This window comes from Spermophilus citellus (genome assembly GCF_964194105.1).
Source record: "Spermophilus citellus genome assembly, chromosome: 11".
Classification (NCBI taxonomy): Eukaryota; Metazoa; Chordata; class Mammalia; order Rodentia; family Sciuridae; genus Spermophilus; species Spermophilus citellus.
In genome coordinates this window covers 104,135,860-104,163,404 of record NC_138192.1, presented here as the reverse complement: position 1 = coordinate 104,163,404, position 27,545 = coordinate 104,135,860, and the positions used below count along the sequence as shown (strand labels likewise).

The 27,545-nt window shown below is 34.3% G+C and overlaps 1 protein-coding gene across 7 annotated transcripts in view; it reads right to left on the bottom strand.

Annotated features, from left to right (window-relative positions):
• Positions 1–27,545, bottom strand: part of NBEAL1 (neurobeachin like 1) — a 199,488-nt gene that overhangs the window by 118,695 nt on the left and 53,248 nt on the right. For all 7 annotated transcript variants that reach the window (XR_014017998.1, XM_081261110.1, XM_081261111.1 and 4 more), the window contains exons 8-10: positions 19,374–19,459; positions 13,949–14,255; positions 3,959–4,065 (exon numbers count right to left, since the gene is read on the bottom strand). Coding sequence is in view for 6 of the 7 variants with exons in the window: in XM_081261110.1 (XP_081117236.1) it covers positions 3,959–4,065; positions 13,949–14,255; positions 19,374–19,459 (500 nt within the window). In the remaining variant the exon portion in view is untranslated. The remainder of the gene's footprint in view (positions 1–3,958; positions 4,066–13,948; positions 14,256–19,373; positions 19,460–27,545) is intronic.

Sequence of the window (27,545 nt, the reverse complement as noted above, 5' to 3'; positions counted from 1 at the left end):
TCAGTATATGGTATGCTCCATTTGTGAAAATAAGTAGTTCTCCTTTTGTGTTTCTGCCCTTTCGCATCTATTAGGTGCAGTTTTCCATACAGTCTAGTCTCTATATCTTGTGTTTGGTATCAAAATAGTGTTGCACTATAAAATGGCATCTTATGTTTTATGAAATTCACTAACAAACATATTAAAGTTTCTACAGGGGCTGGGGTTGTGGCTCAGGAGTAGAGCACTTGCCTAGCACATGCGAGGCCTTGGGTTCGATCCTCAGCACTACATAAAAATAAATAAACAAACAAAATAAAGGTATTGTGTACAACTAAAAATTAAATATTAAAAAAAAAAGTTTCGGGCCTGGGGATGTGGCTTAAGCAGTAGCGTGCTTGCCTGGCATGCGCAGGGCGCTGGGTTCGATCCTCAGCACCACATAAAAATAAAATAAAGATGTTATGTCCACTGAAAAAACTAAAAAATAAATATTAAAAAAAAAAGTTTCTACAAGTCTGTACTAACTTCTATAGCCTCTGAACAACTGTAGAAGAGGATAACACTAATACTGAAAACTATCAAACAGCTGACTGTTTCAAATTTTGCTTTAGTGTTATAATACGGTTTAGAGATATCAAAACATACTAATTCCCTCTATTGATACTATTCAGCTTGATTCTTTATCTTACTTTCCCATTAACAGAAACACATTTTTCCATTAGAAATTATGAAAATTATTACTTTTTACGCATGGGTAAAAGTGGTAATAATTCCCATAAATTTTAGAATATATTTATATTGTATGGGAGAACTGATACACCACCAATGTATCTATTTTACAATAAGAATGCATTACTTAGCTAGGTGTGGTGGTGCATGCCTGTAATCCCAGCTTCTCAGGGCAAATTGAGGCAGGGGGATCTCAGACTAGGCTACTTAGTGAGACCTTTTATCAAAATAAAAATTTTAAAAGGCATTGGGGATATAGCCCAGTGGAAGAGTGCCTTCGTAGCATGCGTGAGGCCCTGGGTTTTAGCCCCAACTGAGGGAACAAAAAGTAAACAAAAAAATGAAGGCCTTTGAAGTCGAGGAGAATTAAACTGAAACTCTGGCTCTGTCACTTCTTGCCTGATCTATAAAGTAGTCATTATGAGGACAAGATATGTTGTGTGACCTCAAATGCAAGCAAGGCATCTAATACTGTCCATCATATTAGTAAGCACTTAAATCATAATAGTAACCTTTATTTTTATAGAACTATAGAGGTCATTTCTTTTTTATTGTATCAATTTTTCTACAATAAACATTTTCTTTTCTTTTTTTTGAAGAGAGAGAACGAGAAAGAGAGAGAGATTTTTTTTAATATTTATTTTTTAGTTTTCGGTGGATACAACATCTTTATTTGTATGTGGTGCTGAGGATCGAACCCAGTGCACCGCACACGTCAGGCGAGCGCATTACCGTATGAGCCACATCCCCAGTCCCAATAAACATTTTCAACAGAGAATATGTTTCAGAAATGTGTATGTAATTAAAAATTTTTAACTTGACATGTCCAAAAATCTTTGTAAAAAGCAAACCTAAAAAAATATTACCCTCACATCAAACTATTTCCTCATTTTATTAGGTAAGTATTTATATAAAATATTCTAATCTGCTATAAAAGTAAACCAAGTGAAAGATAAACAATATTTCTTTTTAGTGTAGTAAAATTCTGACTTTAAAAAGTTTTTCTGAGGGGCTGGGGGTGTGGCTCAGTGATAGAGTGCTCGCCTAGCTGCTGGGAGGCACTGGGTTCCATCCTCAGCACCACATAAAAAAATAAATAAACAAAATAAAGGTATTGTGTCTATCTACAACTTAAAAAAAAACAGAAATTTAAAAAAAAAAGTTTTTCTGAGAAATGACCATCATTATTGATGGAAATTAACAGTTATTCCAGAATTATAATATGAATGACAAAACAAGTGCCACTTTTAAAACAGCATGTACAGTTTAACCTGATGCTGTAAGAAAAAAAAAAAGTGAAAAGTAAGGGAAGGATAAGGCAGATACTTTGAGAAAGAATAACTATTTTCCCCATCATGATACACTGTAGGTTTCTTGTGAAAATGTTACCAAAAGTGTACTGGGGAAGAGAAAATGTCTAGAACTCTAGATTAAATCAATGGAATCTGTTTGAACTAGAAATAATTTTTTAAAGTCTAAATTCAGAAACAAAATAATACAACTTCATAGCCCCTTTCTTATTTACAACAATAAGTATGTATGATGGTATAATAAGGAATGATTATAAAACTTACATTTAACCAAAACAGCTATGAAAAGATGATTGCACTGATAAAATGTTACCCTTAATTTTTTGAAATCTAAGATCATGTATTAGAATCAAAAACGGTTAAGAAGAACATTAATAGGAAGTATACATAGTCTAGTCAGACTAAAGAGGTCAAATCAGATTTAAAATTTCTAGAAAATATTTTGTGGTCTTTATATTTTTATTTATTTGGAAATTAGCTGGTTAAACAGTGAATGCTTCCCAGCATCTTGGGAGGCTGAGCCAGGAGGAACACAAGTTCAAAGCCAGCCTCAACAATGGCAAAGCGCTAAGCAATGCAGTGAGACCCTGTTTCTAAATAAAATATAAAATAGGGCTGGGGATGTGGCTCAATGGTCCTGAGGTCAATCCCCAGTACCAAAAAAAAAAAAAAAAGCAAATGCTTAGGTTTATCTGAAATTGTTGCAAATTTTATAGCATAATAAATTTTGATAAAAACAAAATACCTGGGCAAAGGGTGTATTTTAGTGGTAGAGCACATCCCTGGCACGCACAAGGCCCCAGAGGTTTGATCCCCAGGACTAAATAATTTACCACCTAGGGCCTCGTGCATGCCAGGGATGTGCTCTACCACTAAAGTTTGGTCCCAATGTAATGATCACCAAAAGTTCTTATATAGTCTATAAGATCTTATGGAATTTAGCTCTTTTCTCCTTCTGATTTTATTTCTAGCCCCACGGCCTACTACTTCTTGCTCCTCAAATGTACTAAGAGTGCTTCCACTTCAAGAACTTTGGTATTCTAGCAAGGAAACTCTGATACTTGTGTAGGTTGGCTCATTCATTTCCTATACATCTCTCCTCAAATGTCCCCTTACTGGAGTCTTTGCCTAACCGAAGTAGATTCAAAAGCAGTATCTTATATTTTCCTAGGCATGCTCTAGCCTTCTACCTACTGTTTCTTTGTGGCATTCACCATCAACAGATCTCCTATATATTCGGGTTTCTTTTTTGTCTTGCCCCCAACCAAAGTGTAAGTACTGGATGACAGTACTTTCGTCTTTTTTCTTAAATCAATAATTTGAGAATAGAAGCTGACACACAGTTGATACACAGTAAATATTAGTCTACTTAGTTAACTAAAAAGCCATTTCTTATACAAAAATATCATTCAGTCAATGACATACAATTTGAGTTGAAGTAATAGATTTGCAATAAGAAATCCATGTTTTATATAAATATTCCCTCTTATCAGTGGCAGACAATAATAGAATACATAACATGGAGTAGTTTCCAGATGGTCAAAAGACAACATTTCCAACTGAACTGTTTTCAAAGAACTAAAGGCAAAATCTATATCATCTTAGTATGCTCTGACACAAATGGCTAGCCAAGAAATCAGAAGCAACTAACTTTAAAGGGTCTCCAGTATCTTCCTGAACTAAATGGAAAAAATATATATATTTATATCATGAACTGAAATGCTCATTATATAAATAAATTAGTTTTCAGTTTGACTCTTTTTAAAGTACTTAGACAATTAGAAATGATTTAATGCTAATTTCAATCAGTAAAGAACTTGATTACATAAATGCAAACACAAACTATTAAAACAGTAACAATATACTAAAATTTGAATTAAAACATAAAGAAAACAAAAGTTTCTCAAAACTTGAAGGTGATAATAGTAGAAAAGTACCTTGCAGTTCTGTAGTAGTCGTATGAGATGTTCAAAGCAATTACTATTAAGAAAAATGGCCTGAAGAACAGGCCTGTCTGTGCAATCCAACATGGCTGTGATGGTATCTAGGAAAATAAAAACAAAATCTTCCATGTAATGGTGAAAATTTGGAATCATACACACATTTACTATTATCATTTTAAATTTAGGCTTTGCAGTTGACAGAACAGATATAAGTTAACTGGGAAATAACAGCTATGAAGAATAGACAACAAAATTTGTAATTATTACTTGAAAGAAATAGTGAACGTTTTCATAATTTAAAATACTTAAATTTTACATGACTCATATATATTTCCCAGAGATTTATTTACTTATTCTTCCATCATAAGGCTCAAGTCTAACCAACTGTTTGTGCCCAACTTGCTATTAATAGGCAAACTGGTTGTTTTACAACACTTATATTTACACATTATAAAATTAACACATGGTCCTGAAAAATGTTTTGCTCTCATTTCCTATTAAAGAGATATCTCCATCCAGAAACCAAAGGACATCTATCATGGGTAATACCATGTTTTTGTTCCTAACAAAAAAGAACTCCATTCAATACAGACAAAAATGTACTTATAAACTTTCAATAATTATAAAATATGACATGTTGTAACATATAAAATAATAAAGTATGTAAGATATGTCTTGTTTTCCTATAGAAGCAAATGTTGTAATGGATAATTTTCAATAAGATTTTGATGCCCATATTCTGATCCCACATATACATGAAGCTATACACCAAACCATTAATGTTGATTATATCTGGGTAGTAGGATATAAAGAACATCTTTTGTTTCTTTATAATTATGTGAATTTTCTAGTTTAGCTGTAATTACAATATTTTACTTCTATAATAATGAACTGTTAGTTAATAACATTTGCATTTAACATGGCAATGCAGTAAGAAACCATATATATTGTTGAGGGAGCTTACAAAGTAGAACAAAAAAAGTACAAATATCTACAGAGTGACACAAACATCCACCACAAAGAGAGGGGGGAAAGAGAAACAAAGACACACAGAAGCTTTGAGGAAAAACAAAATCAAAGGCCCTCTAGAGCATGGACAGACTCTATAAATGTTATAAAAGCATAAACAAAATCAATTTTCATCATAAGTAAAACATTACAAATGGCAATTTCTGAAAATCTACACGTTCTAGAATTCTGGGGCCACACTGACTTTTGTAACATATACTTTTGGTGAATTACACTTTCTCTTCCCCTTCATCCCTACTTTGCCCCATGTTGGGATTAAATCCAGAGAAGGGGCTCTAACACTGAGCTACATCCCCAGTCCTCCTTTTTTTTTTTTTTTTGAGTTAGTGTTTCAATAAATTGTGCTGCCCAGCCTAAAACTTGTAGTTTTCCTGCCTCAGCCTCCTAAGTATGTGTGATTACAGGTGTGTGCCACCATGCATGGTTTATATTACTTTCACAAAAGAATGCATATTTGACTTTGATGTTGTTAAACTGAGGATATTGTAGACAAACAAATAAATTATATATTAAATTATTTGGAAGTTAAAATATAAAGTCATATGCTATCTGAACTAAACAATCAAAACTTTCCATACAATGGCTCTGTATTTCAAAAGAAAGTAGGAGGTATGAAAGCAAAACATAGACTCAGGAAAAATTACCTTTCTTTTATAATAGGTGATTTATAATTATATATAATAGTGGAACTCATTATGTGATATTCATAATGCACATAATTTGATTAATTTCATTCCCAAGTAGTCCCTCCCTTCTTCCCTTTCCCTGATCTACTTGCTCTACTATCTCCCTTTTAAAATACTACTATTTTAATTAGTGCATTATAATTATATATAAAAGCAAAATTCATTATGGTATGGTTATACATGGACATGGCATAATTTGGTAGATTTCATTCCCCATGTACTTCCTCATGTCCTCCACTCCTGATCCCCTTCCTGTACTCTACTGGTCTCCCTGCAGTTGACATATTTTATTTCTTCTTTATGGCTATGTATACCACATTTTCTTTATGCATTCTCCTGACAGATACCTACACTGGTTCCACAGCTTCACTGCTGATTGCACTACCATACAATAAACATTATATACATGTATCATTACAGGATGATGGGTTTGGTTCTTTTGGATAAAGTAAGATACCTGGGTTATGTGGTAGTTCTAATCCTAGCTACTTACTGCTTTGCAGAGTTATTGTACTAATTTGCAGTTCCATCAACAATGTATAAATGTACTCTTTTCCCCATATCCTCACAAGCAATTTTTTAATTTATATTCTTGATGGATACCATTTATTCTAACAGAAATGAGATGAAATATCAATGTAGTTTTGAACTGCTTTTCCCTGATTACTAAGGATATTGGACTGTTTTTTTATAAATTTGTTAGCCATTTGTATTTCTTCTTTTGAGAAATGTGTGTTTACATCATTTGCCCATTTATTGACTGGGTTATTTGATGTCTTGATGTTAAGCTCATTCAGTTCTTTATATATGCTGGATATTAATCCTGTCAGAAAAGGTAGCTAACAAAGATTTTTCTCCCATTCTGTGGGCTCTCTCTTCATGCTCTTATTTCTTCTGATGTGCATAAGTTTTAAATTTGAAACCATCCTACTTATTAATACTTGGATGTATTTCTTGAGCTTTAAAGAAAGTCAATGCCTGTGCCAATATGTTAGAATGTTGACCCTGTTTTCTTCTAGCAATAGTAGTGTTTCTGATCCAATTCCTACATCTTTGATTCACTCACTTTTAATTAATTTTTGTGCAGGGTGAGAGATTTGAAGCAGTTTCATTCTTCAACATATGGATATACAATTTTTCCAGCATCATTTGTTATAAAGGCTATCTTTTCTCCAACACATATTTTTAACACCTATTTCAAGGATCAGATGAGTATGAATCTATATCTTTCCTGTCTTCTATTCCATTGGTCTCCATGTCTGTTTTTTGCCAATACATGCCATTTTTGTTACTACTGCTCTATAGTATATTTTGAGATCAGGTATTTTGATGTCTTCAGTACTGCTCTTACTGCACAGAATAATGGCTATTTTAGGAATTTCATTTTTCCAAATGAATTTTAGGACTTTTTTCCCTCAAGTTCTGTAAATACATCACTGGTATTCTGATGGGAATTTCTCTAAAGCTATAGATTGTTTTTGGTTATATGGCCATTTTGTCAATATTAATTCTGGCTACCAAAGAATCTTTGCATCCTCTAAGGTCATCTTTAATTTCTTTCTTCAATGTTCTATAATTTTCACCTCCTTGCTTAGACTTATTCCCAGATAATTTTTAAAGGCGATTATGAATAGAATCGTTTTCTTTTTTTTTTAAATATTTATTTTAATTCTCGGCGGGCAAACACAACATCTTTGTTTGTATGTGGTGCTGAGGTTCGAACCCGGGCCGCACGCATGCCAGGCGAGCGCGCTACCACTTGAGCCACATCCCCAGCCCCTGTTTTCTTCATTTCTTTCTCCACAGGTTCATTATTGGCATACAGGAAAGCTGCTGATTTTTGTATGTTGATCTTCTGCTACTTCGCTGAACTTGCTAGCTCCAGAAGTTTTTTGATGGAGTTTTTTGGTTCTTCTAAATAGAGGATCATATCATCAGCAAACAGATAATTTGACTTCTTCTTTTTCTGCTTGTATCTCTTTAGTTTTCTTCTCCTGACTAACCACTCTGGCTGGTTTCACATATTATATTGAATAGGAGTGGTGAGAATAGACATCTTTGTCTTTTTCCTGATTTAAGAGGAAATGCTTTCAGATTTTCTCCAATCAGTATGATGCTGGCTTTGTTATATATAACCTTAATAATGTTAAGTTTCTTCTATTCCTAGTTTCTTCAGTGCTTTTTAAAAAAATTTTGTAGTTATAGATGAAAAGTATGCCTTTATTTGTTTATTATTATGTGGTGCTGAGGATCGAACCCAGTGCCTCACATGTGCTAGGCAAGTGCTCTGCCAATTGAGCTACAGCCCCAGTCCTCTTCAGTACTTTATTAACATGAATGGGTGCTAGATTTTGTCAAAGATTTTTTTCTGCATCTATTGAGATGATCATGTCATTACTGTCCTGAATTCAGTTTATGTGATGCATTACATACAGAGATTTGTGTATGTTGAACCAACTTTGCATTCCTGGGATGGAAGAAACTTAATCATGATGTACAAGCTTCTTAATGTGTTTTTGAATGTGGAATGCTAATATTGTATTAAAGATTTTTGTAACTATGTTCATCAGGAATAGTGTCTGTAGTTTTCTTTCCTTGATGAGTCCTTGTCTGGTTTTGGTTTGAAGGTGATATTGGCCTCATAGAATGAATTTAGGAATATTCCCTATTTTAAAAAATAATTTGGGAAAGACTGGCATTAGTTCTTTTTTAATGATCTGGTAAAACTCATCTCAAAATCCATTTTGTCCCTGGCTTCTTTCTTGGAAGGCTTTTATCACTGTTTCAATATTTTTACTTGCTATTGGTCTGTATACACTTTCTATATCCTCTTGGTTCAATTTGGGTAGGTCACATATATCTAGACATTTGTCAATAACTTCTAGATTTTCCAATTTATGGGAGTATAAGGTTTCAAAACAGTCCCTAATGCTAGTTTTAATTTCAGAAATATTCATTATGATATCTCCTTTTTTATATAATTTTGTTGATCTGGGACTTCTCTTTCTTTTATTCAGTTTGGTTAAGGGTTCATCAATCTTGCTAATCTTTTCAAAGAACTAACTCTTTGTTACATTGATACTTGGTATTTTTTTCTATAGATCTAATTAATTTAATCTAGTCTTATTTCCTGTCTTCTACTGGTTTTGGAATCTGGCTGTTCCTGCTTTTCTAGGGTCTTGAGAATAACATTTGAGGGTTTTTATTCTGTTTTGTTTTGTTTTTTAATGTAAGCACTATAATGCTATAAACTTTCCTCTTAAAACCATCTTCATAGTGCCCCAGAGATTTTTGGTACATTGTGTTACTTTTCTCATTTGATTCTAGGAATTTTACTATTTTTTCCCTCATTTCTTCTATAATTCATTCCTCGATCAAAAGTATATCAATCTGGGGCTGGGGATGTGGCTCAAGCGGTAGTGTGCTCGCCTGGCATGCGTGCGGCCCGGGTTCAATCCCCAGCACCACATACAAAACAAAGATGTTGTGTCGGCTGATAACTAAAAAATAAATATTAAAAAAATTCTCTCTCTCTCTCTCTCTCTCTCTCTCTCTCCGTCTCTCACTCTCTCTTAAAAAAAAAAGTATATCAATCAATCTCTGTATTTGTTGTTAACTATAATTTTTCTTGATGTAGATTTCAAACTTCATTCTGTTATGATTTGATAAGATGCAAGGAATTATATTAATTTTTAAAATATTTGCTAAGACCTGCTTTGTGTCCTAAAATATAGACATTTGCAGCTATGTTCCATGAGCTGAGAAGAAAGTGAATTCAGCTATTGATGGATAAAATTATTCTATAGGTATCTGTTAGATCCATTTGATTGATGGTATTTTTTAGGTCTGAAGTATATTTCTTGATTTTATGTCTGGATGACTTTTGAATTGTGAGAGTGATATGTTAAAATCATCCAGTATTACTGCATTTAGGGTCTGACCTTTTTTTTAATGTAATTAGGTAAACCAACATTTGATGCATAAAAATAACTAATACCATTTTATCTTCTTGTTATGAAGTGACCTTACACATCTCTTCTGATTAGCTTGAAATCTTCTTTCTTAGATATAAGGATAGCTACTCCTTCTCATTTTTAAATCCATTTGCATGATATAACCTTTTCCTTTCAGCATATGGATGCCTTTCCCAATGAGTCTCTTGTAAATAGCATTGTTTTGGGTCTTGTTTTTCAATCTTTCAACTCTATAATTTTAGTTGGAGAGCTGATACCATTTACATTCAAAGTTATTATGGAGAGATGTTTACAGTTTCTTGCCATTTTTATTTGTTTCATATATTTAATTGGTCTTTCATATATTTTTCATTTTCTTAACTGTTCTTATAATGAGCTTCATCCATTCAAGAGCTGAGATTTGTTTTTAAGCCCTTCTGCATGTAGTATTTCTTTAAGCTTATTCTGCAGTGTTTGCTTAGAGATCATAAATTCTTTTAGTTTTTCCTTATGTTGGAAAATTTTTATTTCTTCTCTGATTCTGATGCCTAGGTTTGCTGGATAAAACAACTTGGTTGGCAACTGTTTTCTTTCAGATCTTGAATTACTTCACTCTAAGCACTCCTAACTTCTAGAGTCTGTGTTGAGAAGTCTGAAGTAAACCTTATTGGTTTACCTCTAAATATGACCTCATATTTTTCTCTTGAGGCTTTTAATATTGTATCCTTATTTTTTTAATATTTATTTTTTAAGTTGTAGTTGGGCATAATATCTTTAATTAATTTATTTATTTTTATGTGGTGCTGAGGATTGAACCCAGGGCCTCACCTGTACTAAGCAAGTGCTCTACTGCTGAGCCACAACCCCAACCCCTGTATCCTTATTTTTTATGTTAGACATTTTGTCTTGAAGAGGTTCTTATTTGAACTTGTCCATTTGCGGTTCTAAGGCCTCCTGTGTGTATATGTCCATCTCATTCCAAAGATCTGAAAATTCTTCTGACATTATCTCACTAAAAAGTTATTAATGCCAAGAGCTTGTATCTCCATGCCCTCTTCTATTCCAATGACTCTTAAGTCAGATCTATTTTTCTCAGAGTTCTTGTATATTCCTATATTTTTTTATTACTGCTGAGTATTCAAGTTAATATACCCTGTCTTCAAAGTATAAAGTTTTATTTTCTATATAACCCAATATGTTGTTTATACTTTCAACTAAATTTTTAATTTGATTTATTGTGTCTTTCATTTCTTTTTTTTATTGATTTAAAAAAATGACAGCGGAATGCATTATAATTCTTATTACACATATATACCACAATTTTTCATATCTCTGTACATAAAGTATGTTGACACCCAATTCGTGTCTTCATATATGTACTTTGAATAATGATGTCTATCACATTCCACCATCCTTGCTAATCCCCTGCCCCTCTCCCTTTCCCTCCCACCCCTATTCCCTATCTAGAATTCATTTATTCGTCCCATGTTCCCCTCCCTACGCCACTATGAGTCAGCCTCCTTATATCAGAGAAAACATTCAGCATTTGTTCTTTGTTTAAAAAAAATATATATATGCTTTAGTTGTCAATGGACCTTTAGTTTATTTATTTATATGCGATACTGAGAACCAAACCCAGTGCCTCACTCATGCTAGGCAAGCACTCTGCCACTGAGCCACAACCCCAGCTCCTCAGCATTTGTTCTTTAGGGATTGGCTAACTTCACTTAGCATGAGGTCTGACTGGTTTCTTTTCAGAATCTATATTTATTGAAATGATTTTTACCCTCCAGCATTTTTGCTTTCAATTCCCTAGATCTTCTTTTAGCTCATTAATCACTTTAATAATCAACATTTCAGTAATTTTTCTCTGTAATTTTAATCCCAATCAATATCTGTGGGTTCCAAGGACTGGTAATGTAGCTCATTGGTATCGGTGATAGAGTGCTTGTCTAGTATGCATTAGGCATTGAGTTCAATACCCAGCTCAAGAAAAGAGAGAGAGAGAAAGAGAATGAATGAATCAATCAACATGTATGGTTTCCCTTATTGGAGAATTGTAAATTTAGGGAAAAACTTGTTTGCATGTTTCCTTATGTTTGCAGAGGTGCCAGACAGACATATCTGTTGAAATATATTCCCTTTCCTCTTATGTGAGGGTCCTTTGGTGAGTAGTTATCTCCTTTTAATAAATTCTACGTTGATGGTATATCTTAGCTTTGACACATAGGTTCAGCATAAGCCTAGTGATAATTTCAACTTCCAATGACTCTTTGAAAGGATACAGTGCTACAAGTAACCTTGGTATTAATTGCTAATGATCTCTACAAATATATTAACCCAAGAGGAACATGAGTGAAAAATAACATTCAATAGGCTGAAAGGGTTACACATTAAAAACTATAGACTAAATTGAATTTGAAGATGGGATAAAAAATAATACAGATTACAGGCATGGTGGCACATGCCTGTAATCCCAGCAACTCAGGAGGCTGAGGCAAGAGGATCACAAGTGAGAGGCCAGTCTGAGGAACTCAGACCCTTAGCAACTTAGCAAGACCTGTCTCACAATAATGAAAACAGAAAGAAATAAAAGGACTGGAGATATAGCTAAGTGGTAAAATACCCTTGGTTTCAATCCCCATTACCAAGAAAATAAATTTTAAAAAAATAAAACAAAATAGATCTGGGCATAGTGGCTAATGCCTCTACTCCCAGTGATTTGAGAAGTTGAGTCAGGAAGACTGCAGGTTCAAGGCCAGTCAGCAACTTAGCAAGACCTCAGCAACTTAGTGAGATCCATTCTCAAAATAAAAAAGGATGGGGGATATAGATCAGTGGTAAAGTCCCCAGGTTTAATTCCTAGTACCAAAAAAAGAGTAAATAAGTAAAATAACATAACATAAAATAGAAAAATAGAAAAGATGCAATAAAGGGTTGGGAGAGGGGGAGAGGTGAGGATGAGGGTGGGAAGGGAGACAGAAGTTAAAATGGGAAGACAACATCAGTATAGAAGAAGCTGAAGTGGAATAGTCATGTATAGGAGATCTTAGGTATTGATTAATATCAATCAACCAAGACATTAATATCATTCAAAGGTTCAGATTAACTGCTGAAGTTTTTTTAGAGTCTTTTGTATCTGGTGTTTCAAATTTTAGCAACTGCCAACTATGAAGAAGTCACTCAAATGCAAATTTTGTATCATTCCCTTATTTCAGCTCTGACCCAAACAGTCTCAACTTATTAGGTGAATCCATACGCAGAATTCTACCCACTCCTTGCCTGATCACCCCTGCTAGAGAGGCAATGAGGATAAACTTCTTTCTCGTTTGGCTTTGTTGTTTCATCAGGGGGTGATAGTGTAAGTCTCTCAGGTCAATTGGCGAGTTCCCTCATCTGCTTCATCTAAAGATTAATCTGGATTGAACTGTACTTCATTCTGAGAGCTCCTGTTAATGTGCTATATTTTTGGGCTGTGGGTGGGGGCAGGCAGACAGGAGGTACTTTCCATCCAATCCTGTTCAGACCTATATCCCCACCCTCTGTCAGTCACATTCTTAATCCCACAGATCAGTCAGTCAATTTCAAATGGAATCCCCCTTTGTTTCTGGGTACTCTGCAGAGTCTCATCAGGGTTCTAAAAATTCTTCTGTACTCAGATTGGCTCTCATACTCACCAATCCAGTGAAAAGTATAGCCTATGCTGCTGTTTGGTCTTGGATATTCAAAAAGCAAGTATACCAAGTACACACACACACACACACACACACACACACACACACACAAATACACACACACAAGCAAGCATGTTAAGGTGCAGGAATTCCAAGTCTACTGGCTCAGGAAGTCCAATCAATAACTCCCTTGTTCCTTCAAGCGGTTGGTGCTTCCCCTGTTCCAACAACCCAGGGAGAGTCAAACACATTTGATGGGGATTACCAGTTCTCTCTCTCTAGCTTCTTGGTAGATTTTCTAATTTATTAGCTGCTCTGGTTGTGGATATGTTAATATAGCATCTGTTTCTTAAGTTCAGCAGAAAGTTTCTCTCTTCTGGTTGCCCCCCACTGAGCCACAGCACAATCTACACTGCTGCTATCAGTTACCTTTTTTAATTCTCTTTCTGTTCTAGGAACCAACATTTTTAGTTTTCTTCTGCATACTAGCTTTCTGAGTTGCTTCCCTGCTTTCCTCCCCATAATTCTCCATCTCATTTTGCTGCGGCAGAACTGCTAATTTAACTCCCTCATAAGAAGCTGTTGACTGAGGAGCCCTATGTTTTATCTACTGTAAGAAAACTATCTTTATTGAATACTTACTCAGCATTTTGATCTGCAGAGCTATGAACCGGCTTTCCCACTGTCTGGACCTTCTTTGATTGGGTAAAGCTGAATGATCTGAATTTAACAATTTAAAATAGTTCTCCAGAATAGTACTGGTTTCCACTTGGCGCTGGTCAGAACTGCTAGTGAGAAGAATATGTACCACTTCTGTAAGGCACTTCAGAGTTAGTTCTACCTTTCTACCCACTTCTTCAGGATCTCCATCCTCCCAGGAATCACAATCTGCCAAAACTCTCATAAGAACTTCCATGGTGGCTGGAGAAATTGCTTGCAAAGCATTTCTCTGAAACAGTAAAGACAATAAAAATGAAAACAAATCTGAGGCTCTGTTAAGCTTTCAATAACAAAGAAAATTAAGTCTGCAGGCAACTTTTAATAAATCAACACATAAAATTTTTAATTTCACAGACACTGCTAGTATTTTACATATATTAAGTCTTCTGTTCCTCACTACTAATAGAAAATTCACTTTATACCCTCCCTTACAGCTATGGGCAACAATGTAACAGTGCGATTCAAGAATTTATGGCAAAACACTATGATGTTTACAAGTAAAAGGGGAAGGACCCTTCCTTTGTCCTTGGTCATTTTACCTTCTCCAATCCAGAATGCAGAAATAATATCTGAAAACACCTTTATACCATGTAAAGGTAAGTCCAAGGATTAAACCAGTAGCCTACTGAGAGCAGAAGAGGAATATCAAAGGTCCCTAGGCCTTGTTCTTTTCATTGAATTACTATACCAGCCTAGAATCGCCCACATCTGGATTTCTTATCTAAGAATTTAAAAACAACATCAGTTCAGTTAAGCCTCTCTTAGGTTATCTGTTGATTATAACAAATTCATACCAACTGATTTAGATATACATATACAATGACTGGTTTGGCTCTAATGCTACAAACATATATCTGAAATACACTAAGTAACTGGTAGCTATATCAAGGTGCCCCACAAAACCTGGAAGCAGGGGCTGGGGAGATAGCTCAGTTGGTAGAGTGCCTGCCTACATGCAAAAGGCCCTGGGTTCAATCCCCAGCACCACAGGGAGAAAAAAAAGAAAAAAAAACCCTGGAAACGAGCAATATGTGTTGCCTAAAATTGTTAAATTCAAATATAATGAAACAGAACATAGTTAGGCAAAATCATCTACAAATAATAGCCCTTGGCTCATTAGAATGTGTTATTACCAACATAATACATATATAAATATATATAACTGTTATATATAGCAGTTTTATCAATTTTTTCATCTGGATGTTATTTGCCTCCTTGCAGTCATATCACCATATTTGGCAAAAATAATAATTTAAAACAAAAAGAGTGAATGTCAACTTCAGTATCTCTGTAGAAAGAGCTGGCACATACCATTGTCTCCTTCATTACTTTCTTCATCTTTGTGCCCTAAATGCCATGATGACTATAACTCTAGGAGGTACCTTATGGCCTGAGAGACAATAGTAAGGATAACAGACTGACATTTAGAAGGAAATTGAGTCCCTGAAGATCCTGCTGAGGATTGAGCCCAAAGCCTTGTGCATGTTAAGGACATTCTCTACTAAGGGCTACACACCCCCCAATACTACAACTATTTTTTTTAATTGAAAGAGAGAAGTAAAATAATTTAAGCTGTTATAATTTTATTATTAGCTGCCATAAGTTTCTCACCCACCAAATTAGGATGATATACTTATCCAACCTACCTCAGAAGGTTGTGGGAAAGATTAAATTAAATAACAGGTATAAAAGTGCTTTCAAAATGTTTTTTAAAAGTGCCATGCAAAAAGAGTTAATATATTATTCAAATCCATAAGCAGGTTATTATTATTTTTTTACTGTTTGAAAAGAAGTAAGCAGCAGCATCTGCATGAGGTCTTGAGTGAATATGTGAGCCTTTGGCCTTCTCAGCAGTTGCCCTTTCTCTTACCACAAGTTGCTTTCAAATTTGCACCCAAACCTATGGTACTTGGAAGGAAAAAACCCAATGAATCTGAGAAAGTGCCTCTGATGCAAATGAGTTATCAAATGGTATTGTCTTTCATAGGGGACACCTTTGGCTAATTGTACTTTACAACTAGAATAGCTGGTTCAAGGCATTAATTGAATGTAAGTATAATCTTTTCAGCCTTTGCAGTGTGAAATAAGCATTAAAATTGATTGTTGAATACAGCATTTCCTTGGAAAACACCTTAGAACATTAGTTTTATGGTTATGAATGTATGTGCCAGTACTTCTCAGCCTACAATGTGGATGTGAGCTTTTGTGGACTGCTTCTCTGAGTCATTGACTCAAATGTTGTTTATGTTTCTTCATGTAATAAAATAATTTTTCTATTTCTGCTGCTAACCTAGCTGATAAGACTGTGATTTACTTAGTTTTTACAAGAGCAAAAAAATTTAAGTACTCTATTTACATGTCATATAGTCTTTACAACTATGCTATGTTACTGTTTATATATTACAAATAAACTAAAATACATGTAAATAGTTTATCTAATGTTAAACAACTAATTTGAGATGAACATGGGACTCAAACCTAGGTCATTCCCAAAGCCACTGCTTTTAACATAACACAAAACAGAACAGGTGTGTGTGTGTGTGTGTGTGTGTGTGTGTGTGTGTGTGTGTGTGTATTCACAGATCTCAAGAACAAATATGATAATGGAAAAACCGAGGCACAATGCTTTGGAAAGGAGATCAGTCTTTAGACTTTAATTTTGCAGTTCCTTGTGATAAGATCATTCTTGCATCTTCAGATTTTTAACTCTTCCAAATCCCCTTGTCTGGATCCATTCAACAAACAACAAGCAACCTTCTGATTTTGATATAAATCTAACTCTAGCTATGCCCTAATCACAAGATTTTTCAGTACAAAAAAATAAATTGGGCTTTTAATATCTACTTGATTTTCAGGTTAACGTTTTATTACAGAGGTTTCGGGGATTGATTATCCCTGGACACTAACAAGAACACATCTCCATGTGTTCAAAAACAGAATGGGATCCAAGTACATTCTCCATTAGTCAATAACAATGTCATTTCCATTTTTTTTTCAGGTACACTTATTCATAGTAGTGAAGAAATGAGAAAAATAGGAAGACACTGACCCAGTGTCTTCATCAGACATCAGCGAATACAGGAAGGTGACTAAGCAAACTTAAACTGGAAAATACATTACAAGGAGACATCATCTACTGGGTGAAGAGTAGGCCACATACCCCACCAGGATTTTGGCTGGGTACCAAAAGGGAAAGGTTAAAAAACACAAAGTTCAGCATTGTTCTGGAAGCCACAAGAGGGAAAAATTTTTTCAAAAAACTGCCCACTGAGTACAGAACATTTGATAAAAATGATTTAGAAAGAAAACAAAAACAAGCCAAAGATAAAGAAGAAAAGGGGAACTGAGTATCAATAGATTATCTTAACCTCAGGATAGTATTTATAAAATCAATTTTATAAAATAAAATTTGGTGTATTAATTAAAAAGGGATTACCTATAGTCACCTGTTTATGCAGTTTAATTGAAAAATGAAAATTACACTCTAGCAAATCTTCAAACAAAATAAGAAATAGTAAATAAATTATCCAATAAACAGCAACTTCCTATTGCTATAAGATGAAAAGTTCCCACTGCTCTAAGATAAAGGGCTCATGAGCTCTTAAAAACAAATAAATATCTAAATCTTCACGAAGGCTACCTCAAATACAAAGAATTTCTTCCTAATGCCCATGATGATAAGGTAATAAACCTACAGTATTACTGATAGATCTTTAAACAAATTTTAATTAAGTTTTTATAACAATAGGTTGTTTAATAAAATTATAATTTAAATATGTAATTGTACATAATATAAAGAATATAGTACACTGTTGTAAAAAAAATTTCATGTGAAAATAAAAAGCTAATAATTAAAAAAAGGAAGATAGGACTTTTAATCTGAGGAAAAAAGAGAATTCAAAGGATCTATAAACTTGGATACAAACAATTATATCTTTATTTCCACTAATCTCTGACTAAAATTTAAATTTTCTTCAAATTTAAAACTAAGCTACAAAGCACAATTGTGTAATAAGTAATACTTGTGATTTTATCACTGATAAAAATCATGTTTTTTCATATAATTATTGCGGCATCTCAAAACAGCACTTACATTCATCTCATCTTTGAAATTATATTAGTTATTAGATTTATTGCTACTGATTGATTGATTGAGATCTTCCCAAATTGCCCAGGTTGGTCTCTAACTCCTAGGCTCAAGGGATCCTCATGCCTCAACCTTTCAGGTAGCTGGAACTATAGGTGTGAGCCGCCATGTACAGATCACAGCTAAATTTTTTTATATCATGTTATAAACAGCACACATTAAGTCACATATTTGTCTCATGAAGATTTTAGTAACCATATATTTCAGTATAACTGGTTTCTTTTGTGATCTTATGTACTTTACTTCAGGCATTTAAAAAATTCTGACAAGGGCCCTTGTCAAACTGCAAACAGGGATGTTATACAAAAAGAACAAAAAGTTAAAAACCTCTGATCTAAACTGTATGATTTAAGAAAACATTGGGCTGGGGATGTGGCTCAAGCAGTAACACGCTCGCCTGGCATGTGCGGGGCACTAGATTCGATGCTCAGCACCACATACAAATAAAATAAAGATGTTGTGTCCACCAAAAACTAAAAAATAAATATTTTAAAAAATTCTCCCCCCCCCCTTTAAAAAAAGAAAGAAAACATAAAGTTCTTTCTGAATTATAATCCTGCTGTCAATTAGTAGTTATGCTAAAAATTTAGCAGAGATAGATAGCTTTTAAAATGCTTAACTTAGAAAAGAAAAATTAATTTGAAGCACTCTGTTCAATTATCATCACCACATCAAATAAAAAAATAAAGGTATTATGTCCATCTACAACTAACAAATATAAAAAAGAAAAGAAACATTACTAGAATTTTTTTAAAGTAATAAAAAACAAGTTGGGCTTGTTGAAACATGACTAAAAAGTGTATGCATGCATTTAATAATTATAAATTTAAAAATTCTTTCTTTGGAAACCAAACTGCTAGAATTTGATTTCATCAAATTGACTAATAGGACTAACTTCCTCTATACTCTATGGTAAGAACTAGTCACTGAAAGGCAACACAAATATGAACTTACAATACCAAAAACTGTTAAATTTGTTTATTTACCCAGTAATTTTATTGTTAGTGCTAATATTATTATTTAGGTTTCTTTGGAAGATAATAAACAAAAGAAATAAGTTTAGCTTTAAACAAGATATAAACTCAAAAATATTTGTATTCATGAAGTCATAAAAAGATAAAGAATACATTAAACAATCCATGGAAAGCTTTTTGCATTGTTAACTATTATTTATATATTAACTTTCAACACTGTCCTCACCTGCCCACCGGCTACAATGGCTCCAAAGAGATGCAATAAGCAACACTTAAGACTTTCCTTGAGATGTTCACTTTCCTGAAAACATTCTGTGAATACACAAATAAACAAATAAGTAAAATTTTTCTTTCACAACATGATTCATCTCTAAAGAATGTGGGAAATTAAAACATGAAGAGCTATTTGTGAAAAGTCTAAATAGTATCAAATGTTAAGATTGAAAAGCATTTTGCAATAGGAAAGGAAAACAGAAACCATTGTTCAGATAGCATTTTAGGTATTGTATGTATGATATCTCATTTAATTCCCACAATATTCCCTATAAAGATATCTTGCCCCCTTTATACATGAGCAAACAGAAGTTGAGAATATCTTGCCTGAAGTAACATGGCTACTAAGTACAGGGTTAGACATTAACCCAAACCTAACATAAAATTAAGACTTTTTTTACGACTACTCCTTTCTCTTATTAGTCTAAGTCACTTTAATTAGTCAATTATACAATGAAAGAGTTAAATAAAACATTTCTGGGGTCCATTCCAAGGCCAGTATTCTAAAATTCTAGTACCAATAGTAACTTTTCTTTTAACGTCATACATTATTTTATTATTTTTAAAATATTACAAATACAGGTGACAGAAAAAACTAAAACAGCATAAAAATTCTGACAAGGAAAAATATGTCTCCCTCTGACCTGTTCCTACCTTTAAAAAAAAAGAAAAAGAAAAAGAAAAAGAAAAAGCACTGGGCATAATGGTGCACACCTATATAATCCTAGCTAAGGCTGAGGAAGGAGGATCTCAACTTTAAGCCCAAGTTTAAGTTTATTTTGAGACAGTCTCCTGAACAACACAGTGAGACTGTCTCAAAATAAAAAATAAAAAGGGATAGCGATGTAGCTCCATGGTAAAGCACCCTGAGTTCAATAATAAAAAAGAAGGATAGAAAAAGGAAGGAAGGGAGGGATGAAGGGAGGGAGGGAGGCAGGCAGGAAGGACAAAGAGAAAAGAAGAAAGTATATACAGTCTTCCCTCAATATTGTGGGTGATTTGTCCAGAATACCAAAATCCAAGGATGTTTAAGTCCTATATATAAAATAGCATATAACCTATGCACATCCTCCTGTATACTTTTGTGATCTCTAGATTATTTATAATACAATGTAAATGAATGTCATATAAATAGTTCTTAATGTTGGGCTGGGGTTGTAGCTCAGTGGTAGAGTGCTTGCCTTGCATGCGTGAGACCCTGGGTTCGATAACCAGTACCACATAAAAATAAACAAATAAAAATAAAGATATTGTGTCCATCTACAAATAAAAGAATTTTTAAAAAATAGTTCTTTTTTTTTAAAGAGAAAGTGAGAGAGGGAGAGGGAGAAAGAGAGAGAGAGAGAGAGAGAATTTTAATATTTATTTTTTAGTTATCGGAGGACACAACATCTTTGTTTTGTATGTGGTGCTGAGGATCGAACCCGGGCCGCACGCATGCCAGGCGAGCGCACTACCGCTTGAGCCACATCCCCAGCCCCTAAAAAAAAAAAAAAAAAATAGTTCTTAATGTTGTATTTTTTATTTATTCATTTTTTTTGTAATGCTAAGGATCAAACACAGTGCCTCACACATGCTAGGCATGCGCTCTGCCAGCCCTATATTCTTTTTTACATTTTTTTTTTAGTTGTAGATAGCTACAATACCTTTATTTAAATAATTAATTTATTTCTATGTGTCACTGAGGATCAAACCCAGTGCCTCACACTTGCTAGATAAGCGCTCTACCACTGAGCTACAACCCTAGCCCATTATGTTGTATTCTTTGGGAATGATAAGAAAAATATCTGTACATGTTCTGTATAGATGCAATTTTTTTCTGATTATTTTTAAACTGTGGTTCAATCTAAAGATGTGAAATTCACAGGTATGGAGCCTTGTAGCATGCTTTATGTTTTTTACAAATGCGTATTATTACACACACCTTCCTCCCTCCCCCTTCTCTCCCCTCCCCCTCCGGGCCCTCCCTCCTTCTCCCCTTCTCTCTCTCTCTCTCTCTCTCTCTTTCTCTCTCTCTTTCTCTCTCTCTCTCTCTCTCTCTCTCTCTCTGGTTGTAGAGGGATACAATACCTTTATTTTATGTATTTAGCTTTATGTGGTGCTGAGGATCAGACCCAGGGCCTCACACATGCTAGGCAAGTGCTCTACCATTGAGCTACATACAACCCCAGCCCCGAATTACTACATCTTAACAGGTAAATCTACCTTATTCATTTTTGATCATAAAACACATAACACTATAATGATGTACACTTACTTAACCATTCGTACTGATAAAGTATTACACTATACCCCTTTCTTTTGATAAATTTGTAATGAATATTGTTTTGCATACATCACTGCACACTTAGAAAAGATCATGACAGAATTACTTTCAATTTTATACATAACATTACCAAAAAGAAAGCTTTGAGGTAAAATGTATCGATAGAAATTTGTGACTTAAAAATTAAGTCATTTCAGCTATGTCAGAATAATCAGCACTACACATGACTTCCTGCTTAAACAAACAAAATTTTAAAACAAGAAAACAAAAAACTAGAAAAAAGGACAAAATACATTCCAGAAAGACAGAGAACTATGATATACAAAAGAAGGAAAACAAACAAGCCCAAGAATCACCTGAGATTTCTGTTCAAAGACACTTTCTGGGATATTACACAGAAAGGGGGAACCCACAAAGAACATGACTATTTTCTGAGTTTTGGAGCCAGATGTCAACAATTGGTAGGTCTACACAACTGGAATTTGTAAAGCAGGGTATTAAATGGAGGAAGCCACACAAAGTAATCCAAAAATATGCATAGGACTTGTTTTGTATCAAAATATTAAACCTCACATGATAATGTGAAATTCCACAAGACAAGCAAACAACTACAGAGAAGCTATAGACTGAATAATTTTTCTGATTTAATACAGAACTAGAGAATGACAGAGTTCCTATCAGCCACAATGAACATACAAGGGAGGTAACAGATATAAATAATGCAAAAATGATATACCATACAATCTGAATCACAACACTGCTGGGGTGGCTATATTCCTATCTAACAATACACGCAAGGAGTAATACCATAGGTAGAAAGGAATATTTCATTATAAAAAATAGGCCATGAGGGCTGGGGATGTGGCTCAAGCAGTAGCGCGCTCGCCTGGCATGCGTGCGGCCCGGGTTCGATCCTCAGCACCACATACCAACAAAGATGTTGTGTCCGCCGAGAACTAAAAAATAAAAATAAATATTAAAAATTTTCTCTCTCTCTCTCTCTCTCTCTCACTCTCTCTTTAAAAAAAAAAAATAGGCCATGAAAATAAAGCCTAGTGTTCTCTTACCATAACAGAATTATAAAGTAATGAAATAAAAATATCTGGAGACCTTTTTCATGAAGATAGCACAAGTGAAGAAAATCTTAATTCCTCCTAAAATCAGAGCTAACCAAAGGACAAGGAAGAGGTGGTAAAAGGTCTATAATCACACACAAAAATATATCTGGGCTGGAGCTGTGGCTCAGTGGTAAAGAGCTTGCCTGGCATGTGTGAGGCCATGGGTTTGATCCTCAGCATCACATATAAATCAATAAAATAAAAGATCCATTGACACCTAAAAAGATAAAAAATTGAACAACAAAAAAAGAATATCCATGTCACCTACTTTTGGTATCAGAAGCCAATGTAGCCCAAAGATAGCCCAATTGTCCTTGGAAGAATGCCCCCAGAAGAAACAATCTTGACTATTATGCCTTCATCAACATCCTCCTAACTAACTGGACAAAGGAGACAATAATATACTTGTATTCTTTGTGGATACCAACATCAACAAGCACCAGATTAAACAGTGAATATGCTCTACAACATCAAAATGGCCAAAGCCAACACCCTAATCAGGCCTGATGGAAAGAAAAAGACATATGTTCTACTGACTCCTGACTATGATGCTGTCAAAAAAAATGAAGTCACCTGTGTCCAACTAGCCAATTCAAAACAATTACGTACCACATAAAACCATTTTGATCAATGACACATTGAGTATACAATGGTGGTACCATAAGATTACAATAAAGCTGGAAAATTCCTATCACCAGATCAAATTATAGCTGTCTTATCATTACTCAAATGTTTGTGGTGAGGCTAATGTAAACAAACATAGCGGTGCCAGTTGTATAAAAGTATTGCGCACACAATTATATGCAGTACATAACTGACCATAATAAATGATAATAAATGACCATATTACTGGCCCTGTATTATTAAACTATAATTTTAATCTTTATTTTACAATATTCTTCTACTTATTAAAAAAAGTTTATTGTAAATCAGCATGCCATGTTTCATAGGCAGCAGCCTCATGTGTTTGCCATGTCTACTGACTGCATTTATGTACACTCTTAAGATGTTGGCAAAATGATAAAATCGTCTAATGATGCATTTCATAGAACAAACCCATCATTAAGTGGCACATGACTATGTTTTTTCACTATAAATCAAAAAAGAATCTGAGCGACACCTGCAATCCCAGTGACTGAGGAGGCTGAGGCAGGAAGATCACAAGTTTGAGGCTAGCCTGGGCAACTTAGTAAGACCTTGTCTCAAAATAAAAAAGGGCTGAGGTTGTGACTCAAGGGTAGAATGCTCCTGGATTCAATCCCCAGTACTTCAAAAAACAAAAGAAGGAACTAAAGAATCCCCAAACATTTGCCAATTAACACATTCCTCTTATTCTAAAATTAAATTGTTCAACAAATACAAATCCTATACAAATGGAATACAAAACGATGTATTGAAATATGTTGTGGAATAGCTAAATCAAGCTAATTTACACAGGCATAACCTTGTTTTTGTGTAATGAGAACACTTAAAAATTGCTACTCTTGGGCTGGGGCTGTAGCTCAAAGGCAGAGCACTTGCCTAGCATGTATGAGGCACTGGGTTTGACCCTCAGCACCACATAAAAATAAATAAAATAAAGGCATTCTGGGGGCTGGAGTTGTGGCTCAGTGGTACAGCACTTGCCTAGCATGTGTGAGGCACCAAGTTCAATCCTCAGCACCACATATAAACAAAAAATAAAGGCCCATCAACAACTAAAAACAAAAATATTTTAAAAAATTAAAAATAAAGGCATTCTGTCCATCTACAATTACAAAAAACTTTTAAGAGGCTGGGGTTGTGGCTCAGTGGTAGAGTGCTCACCTAGCACATGTGAGGCACTAGGTTCAATCCTTAGCACCACATAAAAATGAAATAAATATATTTTAAAAAAAATTTTTAACTAAAAAAAACTGCTACTCTCTTAGTAATATTCAAGTGTACAACACATTATGATCAACTACAGTCAATATGGTACATAATACAGCTCTTGAATCTTTCTTCTAGTCTAAATGAATTTTGAATCCCCTGAATGACATCTCTCCAATTCCCCCAACAACACATTTCTTTTTTTTCCCACATTTTATAGTGGTGCATTATGATTGCACATAATGATGGGATTTGTTTTACATATTCGTACATGCACACAATATAACAATATAATTTGGCCAATATCACTACACAGCATTTCCCCCTCCTCCCCCACCTCTCACCTCTTGATCCCTTTCCTATACTCCCTTTGATTTTCATGAGATCCATCCCCAACTCTTTTCCTTGTTCCTTTCTAGTTTCAACATGAGAAAAAAACAAACACTCCTTGACCTTTTGAGTTTGACTTATTTCACTTAACATAATCATCTCTAATTCCATCCATTTTCCTGAAAATGACATAATTTCATTTTTCTTTATGACTGAATAAAACTCCTTTGTGTTTTATTTATACTACATTTTCTTTATTCATCCATCTGCTGATGGACACATAGACTGGTTCCATAGTTTGGCTGTTATAAACATGGGTATACATTTATCACTGTAGTATGGTGACTTTTATTCCTCAGGTTAAATACAAAGGAGCAAAAAAAAAAAACAAAATACAAAGGAGCAGTATTGCTGGGTCTTAGTTGTTCCATGCCTAGTGTTTTGAGGGACCTCCATACTGATTTCCATAGTGGTTGTACTATTTTATAGTCCCACCAACAGTATAAAAGTGTTCCTTTTCCTCCACATCCTCTAGCATTTATTATTATTATTGTTGTTGTTATTATCGTTTTGGTACTGGGGATTGAACCCAGGGGTGCTTAACCATTTAGCCACATCCCAAGTCCTTTTTATTTTTTGTTTTGAGACAGGGTCTCACTAAGTTGTTGAGACTGACCTTGTACTTGTGATCCTCCTGCCTCAGCCTCCTGAGTTGCATCACCATGCCTGGCTATTGTCTGTATTTTTGATGACTGCCATTCTAACTGATGTAAGATAAAATCTCAGTGTAGTTTTGAATTGCATTTTGCTAACTGCTAATGATGTCAACAACCAATTTCTTTTATTTACATATATATATGTGTGTGTGTGTGTGTATATATATATATACACACACACACACACACATATATGTAAATATATATATACACATTTAATTAGGTGGTGGACACAATACCTTTATTTTATTTTTCTGTGGTGCTGAGGATCAAACCCAGTGCCTCTTGCATGCCAAGTGAGCACTCCACTACTGAGCCCCAGCCCCAGCCCAACAACCAATTTCTTAATAACTATTGTTTAAAAAAATAAAAAATTGGCAAGTGTTTTAAATGAAAATTAAACTGAGTACAGCAAATTCTGTGAGGTACAGTTAAAGCAATGCTTCACAAAACAATTTATACCTCAAGATGTGCATATTCAAAAAGAAGGTCTAACAAAAAGGTTTAATTAAAGATCAAATTTTCTATTGGAAGAAGTCAGAAAAAGAAGCGCAAGTTAAACTTTTAAGTAAAAGGGAAGTAATAACAGAAGTAGGGCTAATTACTGAAAATAAATCATCAAACAAAAATCACAATGAAATGAAAACCTGCTTCAGTGAAAAGATGAATATAACTTTAAAACCTCTAGCTAGACTGATCTAGAAAAACAGAGAAAGAAAATATAAATTTCTGATATCAGGAACAAAAGAGGGGGCAACAAACCAGATTCCCTAGACTTTGAAAAGATCATAAAAAAAGTGTTATAAAAAACATTATACCAATTCATTCAACAACACAAATGAAAAACACAAATTTTTAAAGACATGAATTTCAAAACCTAACAGAAGAAGAAATCTGAATAATTCCCTATTTAGTATAAAAATTGACTCCAGAATTTAAAACCTTCTCACAAAGTAAATTCTAGGCTGAAATGGCTTTGCCAAATAATACTAAGGAAACCATAATAACAATTTCAAACCAATTCTCACAGAAAAGAGAGGGAAAGAAAACACTGCTCGAGTCATTTAATAAGGCCAGAATTACTGCTTAAGACATCCATCTGTGGCGCTTTGCTGTATCAACATGAGCACAGTAAGACAAATTTTGCTACCAAGAAGGGAAGTGTTACTGTAACAAATACCTAAAAATGTGGAAGCAGCTAGGGTAGAGGCTAAAAGAGTTCTGGGGTGCTAGAACTATGAATCATAAGGGCAATTATTCTGGTGAGGTCTCAGATGAAAATAAACAACAAATTATTGAAATCTAGAGAAAGGCAGTATTTGTTTAAAGTGACAAGGAACTTGGCTGAAGTCGACACTACACTGTGTTGACACCAGACTGTGTCATAGAGTTGTGTAAAAGCTAAAAACTTCGAGTGACAAATGGGATAGTTAGATGAGGTGATTTCTAAGCAAAGTTGGAGGAGCAGCTTGATTTTTCCTGTAAAACAGAAAAAAAAATATGCAAAAAAGAACAAGAAATTAAAGATTTTGAAAATTCTCATCCTATCCACATTGTAAAAACTGAGAAAGCCTGTACTGAAAAAAATGCTAAAGTGTGACTGAACAATCATTTGATTTGTCCAGGTATAACTCCTGAACTGCCTTAGCCATCTCAGCTGAGGCCAGGAATACCAGCAAAGATATTACCATTTTTACATAAAGGAAATAGAGAAAATGGGAAGGAATGAAGGTATACTAGAAGACTTCTTGAATTCTACAGGACCACACAATACAGCTATTCAGTGATGACATGCTGCTCTTCAAGGAAAAGGAAGAATAACTCTAAAGGCAATTTAGAGATGA